Source organism: Podarcis bocagei, assembly GCF_964188305.1.
Source record: "Podarcis bocagei genome assembly, chromosome: 4".
Taxonomy (NCBI): Eukaryota; Metazoa; Chordata; class Lepidosauria; order Squamata; family Lacertidae; genus Podarcis; species Podarcis bocagei.
In genome coordinates, this window is record NC_138128.1 from 96,383,959 (window position 1) to 96,397,188 (window position 13,230).

Below are 13,230 nucleotides of genomic sequence, written 5' to 3' on the forward strand. Positions count from 1 at the left end.
CCATCCCCAAGCTCGTTTCTTTTTCATTGGCTATACCACAACTCTAAGCTGCTTATCTAGTCCCCAGTCAAGCATCATTCCCACTACAATGGCTTACCGTCATGTTGCTGAAGAGCAGCACAGACGAGCCCTTGTATGTGATCGCCATGGCATTCATGCAATTGAATCTTGGGGTTAGACTGCAGGGCCTGTTGCGAAGAACAACCTCAATATCATGTTCTTTGTCTTCAAACAATGTGTAGGAACAATTGCCTGTCAGTTTGAAATCCAGTCCATCGAAGGTGACAATATGCCTGGTTGAACTTCCCATGCATGTGCCTGTAAAGCGGCAGGAAGAAAACAAAAACGACCATCAGGGGACCTGATCATTTTAAGCAAACCTTCTCTTTGTAGAAATAAATAAAAAAATAAAAAAAATTGTCCAGTAGCACCTTAGAGACCAACTAAGTTTGTTCTGGGTACAGTCGTACCTTGTTTTGCGACTGGGATCCGTTCCAGAGCCCCGGCTGCTAGCCAAAAAGGACGCAAGGCAAAGTGCTGCGTCTGCGCACATGCACAGAGCAGTTTGTGCTTCTGCACATGCGCAAGCGGCAAACCCAGAAGTAACCCGTTCTGGTGCTTCTGGGTTTGCTGCGGACGTTCACCAGAATGGACGCTAGACGAGGCGGATGTTTGTGGAGGTATTACTGTATACACTTTCGTGTGCATGTACACTTCTTCAAATAGCCTCTCTGAAGGTATCTAAAGAAGTGTGCATGCACACGAAAGCTTATACCCAGAACAAACTTAGTTGCTCTCTAAGGTGCTACTGGGCAATTATTTAATTTGTTTGTTTATTTCGACTGTGTCAGACCAACACGGCTACCTCCCTGAATCTTCTCTTTGTTGACAGGCAAAGCAACAGGCGAAACTGAGCGGTTGGATTCTGGTGCCTTGCTCTCTATCCCACTGTGCCAGTCCTCTAATGCGCTTTAGTACCACAATTGCAGGTGGCAATGGTTGAGAGAAAGCTGCTGTCTACAGCCCGGCTCCTGAAAGTGAGCAGTTTTCGACCTGCCAACCCACGCCTTCCTAGCGCCACTTTCAGCTTTCTTCCAGGCTACCTGCTTTCACACGTATCCTCTACTTATAGACATATAGAGTCTAATTTAACTGATCATTTGTAAAGATGTGTTGCTTCGCTCTATGTGTTAAGGTCAGGTAAGCTGAAACTCTCCTGCCTGTTTCTTAAACTGCCCTCATTCACTCTGTCAAGTACCGATCACACCTGAGGGAGGATGAAAAGGCAGCAGAACAACCTACTCACATGGACACACCCAACGGCAGCCGCATGTTTCCTCTACTTTAATAGCAGGGAGACTGTTGCGACATGTTGGTCTGGGCATCTTCTCACAATTAATTCCATGGCTCTCCAGAGCTGTGCGGCCACCCGGGAAGCATGTCACAGTGTGACATTGATCCAGCAATGTCCATTTGTCACCAGGCTGAGCAAAAACAACATACTGAAGTTAAAATAGGATTCTATGTTTAAATGATAACAATTGAAGAGCATTTGGTAAGTAGCCACCAGACTGATCTACAGTCTAAATCTAGCAAGCAAGATGATACTCTCCTTTGGCTGCTAAAATAGCCTTGGACAATTAAATAAAAGAAAGGAACAGGGGGTTTTTTATGTGTGCAAAAATATGAATGATGTAGAGAAACACTTGGACGTGAACCAGCCAAAGTCAGTGTTATAAACACCCACTGATTTCAATAGGAGAATTAAGCATGGTAATGCTACCAGATTTTTTTCAATGAATCCGAGGACACTTTTCAACTTCGTAATAAATAGATGGATTTTGTCAGGGGACTGATTTGTAAATCTGGGGACTGTCCCTGGGAAACGGAGATGTCTGGTAACCTTAATGTATATACGTTTGCTCCACCAAGATCAATGGGACTTAGTTGTCTTTAACTCTGACTGGATTGTCCCCTCTGCAAGAAAGACATGCCAAAATGTGAAACAATTAATATGATGGAATACAGTGCTTGATGAGAATGGTACTTGGTCCTATGCAAGGACTTTACGATGAGAGTATATGAGTTCATGCATAATCGTACAAAATCCAAAAGAGAAACATGACAGTAAAGCATAGGATCTCTCTTACTTCTTCCAACATGAAAACATCAGGAGTGAAACAGTAGATCGTCCCTTTTACTACACCTTGATTAAAATTTACTAGAAATATCAGGTAAGAAAGGGCCACATTAGGTGGCACCATGTTTGGCATGGGGCTATCCATTCACCACTCCCCTGATGTTTTGCTTAATGTTGGCAGTTCTGATATATTAGTCTATAATAATAAGCTCTCGTTCCATGGTTGAGCACCATCAACCTAAAAGGCTTCCACACACCCAGTCCCATAAAACAGAAGTCATCTAGAGACGTTCTCCAAGACAAGTGGCTTTGCAGGCTGATTTGATTAGTTGGACATCCACATAGTATCTTTAAGTTATGTAAATGTAAATATAATGTAAATATAAACATATACTGCATCTACTTACTGCCCTCACATTCCCATCCTCATCTATGCACTCTAAGACAGGCTCTGAAAGAGAAGCAATCATTACACATTTAGAATATTGTATCTCATTTACACAGGGTGCTAAGGACTACTAAACTGTGGGTTCAAAAAATACGGGCTTCAGCATCGCCCACGTGTCACAACATATGTTATTGTTGCTGTAGTATCCTGAGGAATCATCCTTTGTGGGTTTTAAGTTTTGCTCCTCATAGTTTTATTATGTTCTCAATTTTGATATAGCCACAAAATTCAATAAAAAGTATTGTAAAAATAAAATAAAATACAAGCTTCAGAAGAAAATTAGCCCGAAATATATTCTAACCGATGACTATATAGCCTCTTCCTTCTTAAATAGGAATGGTAGGTCAGCACAGGGATGGAGAGTGTAACCCTGTTGATTCCCTTTTTTATGGTCATGGAATCATCCTAAAAAACCTACCAAGGAGCAGAATGGGATGGACCTCAAGATGCCCACAGACTAAGACAGAACAGATTTGTCCACCCTTACCAGTAGTGGCCCTATTCACATCCAACTTGACCCTATACTGGACTCGGGACCTTTCTAAGTTTCTCGCTTTCTGACAAAATTTGTTTTAAGCTACAAAGCAGATAAATAACCAGGGTGGGAGTGGGGGTGGGAGTTGGCAATGCGTAGCTCATAGTCTCCATTTCTTCTTAACAAGTTTTGTTCTTCATCTCTCACTATGTGATGAACTGGCATACTTGAAGAACGTCTACAAAGTAGGATCCTCTAGCTTATGAAAAGAGAGCGGCAATTTCTGAGAATAATGGAAGCCATTAAAGAAGCAAAGAGTGCACCTCATATATCTTGTTGTGGTGATGTTGTTTTCTTTTGGTTTGTTTTTCTGAAGCTCACCTGTGCAAAGTTTCCTGGAAAATGTATCACCCGATGCCAGCAGAGTTGGAAGGTCATCAAAGCGTTGTAGCTCGATTATCCTGTCAGGGGCAGATGGCCCAGCTAAAGTCCTCAGTTGTGCCTTCTCGTATCTGTCTCCAACTCCAATGGGAAGCAATGCTACCCCTAAGGAAAAGTGTGACATATTGAAATACACCCTTAGAAGGTGGTGGACTTGCTTCATCGGAAGTTCTTTAACTTATTATTATTATTATTATTATTATTATTATTATTATTATTATTATTCCCCACTCATCTGACTGGGTTGCCCCAGCCACTCTGAACGGCTTGCAATATATATAAAAACATATATAATAAAACATTAAACATTTAAAAACTTCCCTATACAGTGCAGCCTTCAGATGGCATGGGGTCAGATAAACCGTGTCCTCCATGGAGGGCATGTGTTGCGGTCAGATCACCATAAACTGCCTCCCTGTTGTGGAGCAGGACTGTCTGGATAGCCACAACACACCATTGGTTGCCCCTCGGTTCCTGGGGCTGAAATTTGGCTGGTTTGGGTGTCTACTGGCTGCCAAGGGGCTATTTAAGAGGCTGGACGTAGCTGGAGAGCGTCTCTTCTCACGACGTGCATCGGATAACCTGCCCTCCCACCCTATATTTAGGGCTGTTCTTTGGCCTTGCTATGCATGTCTAGGGGTTGTCTGTCTTGGAACAGTGGCCCGTTAGGAATTTTGCCATTTGACTGATTGGCTGTTGCCATTTGTTTTTTGCCTACTGTGTAGCAAATCGTCACAACTTTGTAAGGTTGGGGGTTAGGCACTGGTTCAATGTTTTGGGGAGGGGACGTGGTTGGCTGTGCCTTCTCCTCTATCGCTGCTGCTAGGAAATTCCGTTAAAGGAATCCAGGGGCTCGCCTTGCTTTTGTCCGAACCCTGTCAAGCGGCTAGGGCCAGGCCAGAGCCCCTGGGAGCATCTAGGGTGAGTTGTGACATCAAAGCCAGCTTCTCGCTCCCCCAGGATGCTTTCCCTTGGTAACATATGGTGGTGCCCAATGTCAGTCCTGTTCCTGCCACTGTGCAGGTTCAGGTAGTCTGGAACCAATGCCTAAGCGACTACTCACATGCTCAAAATAAAAAAATTCCTTCCAGTAGCACCTTAAAGACCAACTAAGTTAGTTCTTGGTATGAGCTTTCGTGTGCATGCACACTTCTTCAGATACACTGAAACAGAAGTTGCCAGATCCTTCTATATAGTGAGAAGGTGGGGAGGGGTGTTACTCAGAAGGGTGGTGGGAATGGGAGGTAGGCAGATAGCTGAGAGAGCCTGTTGACGACTCTTAACGACTGTAATAGGTCTTACAGGAAAAGGCAAGGGGTGAGAAGGCGAGAAATGGTTTAGTCATGTATAGTGAGATAAGAATCCAATGTCTTTGTTCAGCCCAGGTCTTTCCATGGTTTTAAGTTTGGTAATGAGTTGTAATTCAGCAGCTTCTCTTTCCAGTCTATTTCTGAAATTCCTTTGTAGTAAAACAGCTACTTTGAGATCTTGTATAGAATGTCCTGGGAGATTGAAGTGTTCTCCTACTGGTTTCTCTGTTTTGTGATTCTTGATGTCAGATTTATGTCCGTTTATTCTTTGGTGTAAGGTTTGGCCTGTTTGTCCAATATAGAGAGCTGAAGGACACTGTTGGCATTTGATGGCATACACAATGTTAGACGATGAGCAATTAAATAGTCCCGAGATGGTATGTGTGATGTTGTTGGGGCCAGTAATGGTGTTGTCCGGGTGTATGTGGCAGCAAAGTTGGCATCTGGGTTTATTGCAGGCTCTGGTGCCAGTGTCTGTGTTAAGTCTGGTTGTAGTATTATTGTGGGTTAGGAGTTGTTTAAGATTGGGTGGCTGTCTGTAGGCAATGAAAGGTCTTCCTCCCAGAGCTTGAGAAAGAGAACTGTCATTGTCCAGGAGAGGTTGTAGATCTCTGATGATGCGTTGTACTGTTTTAACTTGGGAGCTGTATGTGATGACTAGAGGTGTTCTGTTATTTTCTTTTTTGGGTCTGTCTTGCAGCAAGTTCTCTCTGGGTATCAGTCTGGCTCTGTTGATCTGTTGTCTAACTTCATCTGCTGGGTATTTTAGTTCTGAGAAAGTTTGCTGTAGATCTCTTAGGTGAGAGTCTCTGTCTGTAGAGACACAGACACTGGCACCAGAGCCTGCAATAAACCCAGATGCCAACTTTGCTGCCACATACACCCGGACAACACCATTACTGGCCCCAACAACATCACACATACCATCTCGGGACTATTTAATTGCTCATCGTCTAACATTGTGTATGCCATCAAATGCCAACAGTGTCCTTCAGCTCTCTATATTGGACAAACAGGCCAAACCTTACACCAAAGAATACACGGACATAAATCTGACATCAAGAATCACAAAACAGAGAAACCAGTAGGAGAACACTTCAATCTCCCAGGACATTCTATACAAGATCTCAAAGTAGCTGTTTTACTACAAAGGAATTTCAGAAATAGACTGGAAAGAGAAGCTGCTGAATTACAACTCATTACCAAACTTAAAACCATGGAAAGACCTGGGCTGAACAAAGACATTGGATTCTTATCTCACTATACATGACTAAACCATTTCTCACCTTCTCACCCCTTGCCTTTTCCTGTAAGACCTATTACAGTCGTTAAGTCGTCAACAGGCTCTCTCAGCTATCTGCCTACCTCCCATTCCCACCACCCTTCTGAGTAACACCCCTCCCCACCTTCTCACTATATAGAAGGATCTGGCAACTTCTGTTTCAGTGTATCTGAAGAAGTGTGCATGCACACGAAAGCTCATACCAAGAACTAACTTAGTTGGTCTTTAAGGTGCTACTGGAAGGAATTTTTTTATTTTGACTATGGCAGACCAACACGGCTACCTATCTACTACTCACATGCTGTAATCAATAAAGATGCCAAAAATAATGCCAAAAACCTAAAACTAAATTCTGTGTCTATTGTGTCTTTATTTGGGGGGGGGTGGCTTGGGGGGTCTTCACACGCAACTCCATACCCTCCAACATTTCTCCAATGAAAATAGGACGTCCGAAGGTAAAGCAAGGCATTAGAAACCAGGACAGCTTCTGTAAATGCGGGACCGTCCCTGCAAAATAGGGACACTTGGAGGGTCTGAATGTAAAGCATCTGGAAAGAGCCAGGAAGGGGAAGGCTGTGCTTGGGAGCGAGACCAATGTGTGCTGTGACATTCAGGGAGTGGGATTTACTTGCATGTTTTCATGGTTGCAAAGCCTCTGGTCTCAGAAAGGGGTACTTTGCAATAGAGAAAATGTAGAGGAAAAAGGAACTCTTAATCATTTTTCTGCCAGACATTCTTTTGTCCCAACATATCCACAGTTATGTGGTTCCACTAACAACAACAATTCCCAGGGCTTATTTTAAAAAAATGGAGTTACTTTCCAAAATACCCTCGTACTGTAAAAATAAAAATAGTGGCTGAATATTTACTATTGACTCTTGCAGAATATACAGCAGCCTCCACGGAATCTTGTGATGGGGCAGATACAATGATCACAGCTATCTTGGAAGCATTGGGCCTTCCTCCGTTGGCTTCAGAAACGGCATGCTGAACTGTGAAGTCAATCACTTCTCCTGAAAATGAAAAGAAAAAGTGGTCCAGAACCCACAGTAGACTATTTCCAAGAGGGGGTTGTAAAGGGGCCCTCCACATATTGTTGGGCTACAACCTGCACGTCCTGGCTGGGGCTGATGGGATTTGTAGTTCAATACATCTGGAAGGTACCAGGTCAGTGAAGAATGATTTAGGCATGGGTAGGCAAACTAAGGCCCGGGGGCCGGATGCGGCCCAATCACCTTCTCAATCCGGCCCGCGGACGGTCCGGGAATCAGCGTATTTTTACATGAGTAGGTAAAGGTAAAGGGACTCCTGACCATTAGGTCCAGTCGTGGCCGACTCTGGGGTTGTGGCGCTCATCTCGCTTTAATGGCCGAGGGAGCAGGCGTACAGCTTCTGGGTCATGTGGCCAGCATGACTAAGCTGCTTCTGGCAAACCAGAGCAGTGCACAGAAACGCCGTTTACCTCCCCACTGGAGCGGTACCTATTTATCTACTTGCACTTTTACGTGCTTTCGAACTGCTAGGTTGGCAGGAGCTGGGACCAAGCAATGGGAGCTCACCCCGTTGCAGGGATTCGAACCGCCGACCTTCTGATCGGCAAGTCCTAGGCTCTGTGGTTTAACCCACAGCGCCACCCATGTCCCTTTTATTTATGTGCCCTTTTATTTAAAATGCATCTCTGGGTTATTTGTGGGGCCTGCCTGATATTTTTACATGAGTAGAATATGTGCTTTTATTTAAAATGCATCTCTGGGTTAATTGTGGTGCATAGGAGTTCGTTCATTCCCCCCCAATATAGTCTGGCCCCCAACAAGGTCTGAGGGGCAGTGGACCGGCCCCCTGCTGAAAAATTTTGCTGACCCCTGATTTAGAGAGTAGTAGGAATGGTAAAGTTTATGGAATGTATACTGATTAAAAATTATAAAGTTTATGGAATGTATACTGTTGAGAGACAGAAGATTAAAAATAGGACAATTTAATAACTGGCTTCATTTAATCTACTTTACGATACTAGATAAGGCATGGCTGTAAGCAGACATAGGCTTGGTTTGCACACCACCTTAAGCCCAGCCACCAAGAGACTGTGGTAGTTTTGCTGTTGCACCAAGCTGAGCTTAGTTTAACTTAGCCTATCATCCAAACCTGGACTTGTGGCTTGGCTCTTTGCAGACTAAGCACGAGCTGCAACCAAAATGTCCAGGAAGCAGCAAATCAGCTGCCATCTCCTTTTCCAGAACCTGCACACTTGCACTAAGCCATAAATCAAGGTCACGCATAATCCTAAACCAAACAAGCAAGCACGTAGGGACCCTGAAGAAAAACGGCAGCTGCTTTGCACTGCCTGCAGCTTGCCATGGTTTAGCTTAACACAGTCTGCCCAGACCTACCAAGAGCAGTAAACCAAGAACTATTATTGGTTTCAGGTTGGTTGTTTTTTTTTGGGGGGGGGGGGGGAGACAAACCACAGACCTTGGTTCATACATATCAATAAGTCACATTGTGGCTCAGTTCTGGCTAGCACACCAGAAGTGCAAAGCGGCCTTGATTTCCCTTCTGGGTATTACACTATTTCTATTATTATTTATTAAATTTGTATTTCACCCTTTATCTGAAGATGACAGGGCAGTTCACAACATAAAAATGGGAACCTTCGGACTTGCTCATTCTCATGCAAACCAGACCGTACATTTGTTTATATATTTACACTTGTTACTCTTTATGTTATGTGCGCAATATCCCTATATCTATAGATGTGAAATGGTAGATTTATAGTACAATAGGAGACTTATAGTACAATATCACAAATTCTAAGCATTTGTACATAAACTGTAGAGCAAGATAGAACAACATACTTAATGTATATGCAAATAGCTTGGCGCTTACATGGAAAACAAACCTGCAAGGGAACATTGTAGAATGTAGAGGATATATGAAAAAGGTTCTGAAGGAGAAATATTTTTAATTCAGTATCAGCCAGAACAATGGAAATTTGCAGTAAAAATAAATTACAGATGGCATTTATACACCCATTCAACTCTTCCTCATCACCTCCAGTCAATCTTCCAGTTGTTGGAAAGGATGTGGAAATAGAGGAATGTCTTTTTATTTGTAGTGGAAATGCCTTCTGGCACAGATGTTATGATCCAAAATTTTTATTGAAATAAGGAATATTCTTAGATAGCCTGTTCAAGCTACACCTCGGCTGGTGCTATTATCAATATTTTATGGTAGAAATGAGGAAATAAAATAAAAAACACCATTATTATGGAATATGTTGAAATGGTGCAGTTTTTTGTGGAATTCGATTGATATTTTTATGCTTCCCCTTCCCAGTGGCGTAGCGTGGGGGGTGCCAGGGGTGCCGACCACACCGGGCGCAACATCTGGGGGGGCGCGAGTCCAGAGGGAAGGGACAAGTTCCTTCCTCCGCCGGGCTCCCCGCCGCCACCGCCAGCCTTGCGCCCTAGCGCGCGCGCGTCCCCCGCCGTCGCTGTGGCTGCGCTCCACTCACTGCTCGCAGGAGGAGCAGCCGCTGCAGCAGCGCCGACGCCGCCACCGACGCCTGGCCGGGCACGGGCAGCCTCTGCACCCTGCCGCCGCCGCCATCCCCTCGGCCCAGCCACAGGCGGCGGCTGCTTCTGCCTCCATCCTCCTCATGGCAAGCAGCGTTGTTTGCGCGGCAGGTTAGGGGTTGGGGGGGCGCAAATTACTTGCCTTGCCCCGGGTTAGGGGGCGCAAATTACTTGCGTTGCCCCGGGTGCTGACAACTCACGCTACGCCGCTGCCCCTTCCTCCCTTCTTTTTAGCTCATTTCTTATGTTTGTATTACTTCCGTGAAGTGCAAGACACACCAATCATCTATATTATTTATGTCTACTGTCCATAAAAATGTGTTTCACATTTATCCCTTCCTTTGTTTTATTGTTTTTAAACTAGGTGGAAAATTAATGAGGATTATTATTATTTTTTAAAAGGATAAATTATATGACAATATCATTTTAAATAAAATTAAAAGTTCACAAAAGAACTAACTCATCAGTTAGTTACCATTTTCAAAGCAAACTGGGAAATATTATCTTTCTAGTTATGAAACATCATTGAGTTATCTAGGCTGAAGGCTAGGAGAAATATTCAAACACAGCATATTTTAATGCGCTATTTAAATATTTTTAATGGTGCTACAGCGACACCCAGTGGAAAGAAAAAAGCACAAACATACTCATTCACTCATTCATTAAGACAGCATGCTACAACCATCCCAACCTCTTAGTCACTCAAATGCCAAAATATATATTTAACAAATTCCTGACATGGCCTAAGGAGTGTTTTCACTGCTACCAGGAAAACACCCACACAAGCAGCAGAACAGCAAATTACCTGTGTGGCCAATGATCTGCCAATCTGGGTGACTAATCTGTATGTTGCTGTTAGGAGTGGCAAAGGTTGAAATGTTTGTGGCATTAATGGATAGGAACAGGAGACTTGCGGACTTGACTACGCTGTACTCTTTGGGTTTCTTCTGAAATGTTTACTTGGCTAAAACATTCTGTAGCATATTAATCACCATTATCGGGAATTTCTGTCTCCCCTCCAAAGAGATCTTCTGATGCCTTACAGTAACAATAACTGTGTTGGAGATACTTTGCACGGTAACGACCCACTATGCCTCCAGATGGCAGGGGAACCCAGAGAAGGACCTCTGATGAAGAACTTAACGCATGGACAGGGACATGTGGAGACATGCAATGGTTCAGTTCCATTTGCCCAAAGCCACATCGAAAACAGTAGTTGTACAGCAGAACAGCATCATCCAAGAATCTAAACTTGATTTGTGGCACGTTTGCCAAAATTTTGACCACCGTATACTAGCCTTGCTTCTGAGCTGCCCTATGTACTCCTTGTATATATATATAAAAGATCCCCACAAAGGAGAGTCTAGACAGGGGTCAGCAAACTTTTTCAGCAGCGGGTGGGTCCACTGTCCCTCAGACCTTGTGGGGGGCTGGACTATATTTTGAAGCGGGGGGGGGGGATGAATGAATTCCTATGCCCCACAAATAACCCAGAGATGCATTTTAAATACAGTGGTGCCCCGCAAGACGAATGCCTCGCAAGACGGAAAACTCGCTAGACGAAAGAGTTTTCCGTTTTGGAGGTGCTTCGCAAAACAAATTTCCTATGGGCTTGCTTCGCAAGACGACAATGTCTTGCGAGTTCCTGCTGGTTTTTTTCCCTTTCCCCTCCCCCCTTTTTCTAAGCCGCTAAGCCGCTTATCAGCTGATCCGATCAGCAGATAAACCGCTAAAAGCCGCTAAAAGCCGCTAATAGCGCTAATCCGCTAATCCGTCAATGGGCTTGCTTCGCAAGACGAAAAAACCGCTAGACGAAGAGAATCACAGAACGGATTCTTTTCGTCTTGCAAGGCACCACTGTAAACGCACACGTTCTACTCATGTAAAAACACGCTGATTCCTGGACCGTCCGTGGGCCCAATTTAGAAGGTGATTGGGCCGGATCCAGCCCCCAGGCCTTAGTTTGCCTTAGTTTTGTTTATTTGGTCTTTCCATGATCACTGAAATGTTTTTTTCATATTACACTGCCCAGAGTTGTGATTATGTCTCTCTTATATTTTTACGATTGATTTTACAATTACACTATTCTTATAAACTACTTAGAGATGTTTATGTTAAATGATATATGAACTGTAAAAATAAATCAGTGCGTGGGTGGCAAAGTCCAGAAACAGTTTCGCCATCCCACTCACTGTGTAGGTTAGACTAGCAGACATTGGTACTAACCAATAATAATTGGTTTCCCCACTATGAGAGGGGATGAGAAGATTTACTTGTTTCAATTCCTTTATCATTTCCCTACTTGGATCTTTGCAGTGTTGAATTCATGCTGAGTTCTGGTTTAACTAAAAGAACTTCTAAAATTAATTCCAGAATTTGAGCATACATTGCTTGAAACACCCAGATCAAGCAGGATTGCTGGGTTTACCTCCCAGTATACTGCCTGCCTAGCATTTATTATTTGCAGTATGTCCCATTCTGCTCCTCAGCCTTCCAACTGGAGGCTGAAAGTGGGGACATGAAGCTCCTTCAAAGAACAGCAGTTTCCATTTAATGGAAAGGAGAAATCAAGAGTGGATGAAAAGATAATGAAAGCTAGGCATGTGCTTTCTTCAGAAACAGAGCAAAGTACAGGCTCTTAAAGATGCAACAACAGGGGCCATCAAGAAGGAACACCGCAGAAAGGTGAAGGCCACTTCCCTTAGGCATGAGCTGTCCACCAAAATCTCCTAGCTGTAGAAGACTTCTGACTTTGCTCTGTGCAGGCATGGAACCCATATGTAGATTAGTTAAAGACCCACAAAGAAGAACTATTAAAATTATACAGGCCGTCTTTTGCACCTGCCATATCAATGAACTTTCCACAATAACAATAAACTTTACAGGCAGTCAAGTTCTTAATGGGAGATTTTTAGGCATATGAGGATCTATTATTCAACAATTCCATTCATGATTTAGAGAATGGGCGGGGACAGAACAAGAGACAAAACAATCCCTCAGGCATTATATTGGGGCGCAATGGGAATGCGAGAGAAGCTGTACAAAGCTAATACTTTTTTAAAATTTGGACAGGAAATAAAAACATAATGATTGGAAAGAGAAATGCAATGTAGACAAAAATCCAAATGTACTCAAATGGCAGAGAAGCAGAAACTGAAACATGATAGAATATCCATTTGTAGCTATTTTCTTCATCTGGACACACACACCCCCCCAACAAAAACCCAAGGAATAAAATGTTAAATCATTTTAGGATATTGTATGATTACAAGAGGCAGGGGAATTCAACAAAGCAGAAGTTCCTGCCTGGACCTCATGAATCACCATATTAAAAAGGTCTCCACGGTTCTAATCACACCTCCTCAATGGCTTTGACCACGGAAGCATGAATCCCCAAAGGCCTTTCTTCCCCCACACTTATGGAATGCTTCCTGAGGAAGAAGTCAAAAGAAGCAACTTACTATTACTGAAATATGACAAAAGCAGACACCTGACAGGAAGGCTAAGACCTGTGATATATGATACAACTGCACTGAACTAAAAGGTTAACCTGTTGGACATA

The 13,230-nt window shown here is 43.5% G+C and overlaps 1 protein-coding gene across 1 annotated transcript in view; it reads right to left on the bottom strand.

Annotated features, from left to right (window-relative positions):
• Positions 1-13,230, bottom strand: part of VWF (von Willebrand factor) — a 175,286-nt gene that overhangs the window by 80,678 nt on the left and 81,378 nt on the right. The window contains exons 31-35 of the mRNA XM_081191447.1: positions 6,966-7,109; positions 3,445-3,609; positions 2,548-2,591; positions 1,307-1,484; positions 98-318 (exon numbers count right to left, since the gene is read on the bottom strand). Of these exons, the coding sequence (XP_081047573.1) occupies positions 98-318; positions 1,307-1,484; positions 2,548-2,591; positions 3,445-3,609; positions 6,966-7,109 (752 nt within the window). The remainder of the gene's footprint in view (positions 1-97; positions 319-1,306; positions 1,485-2,547; positions 2,592-3,444; positions 3,610-6,965; positions 7,110-13,230) is intronic.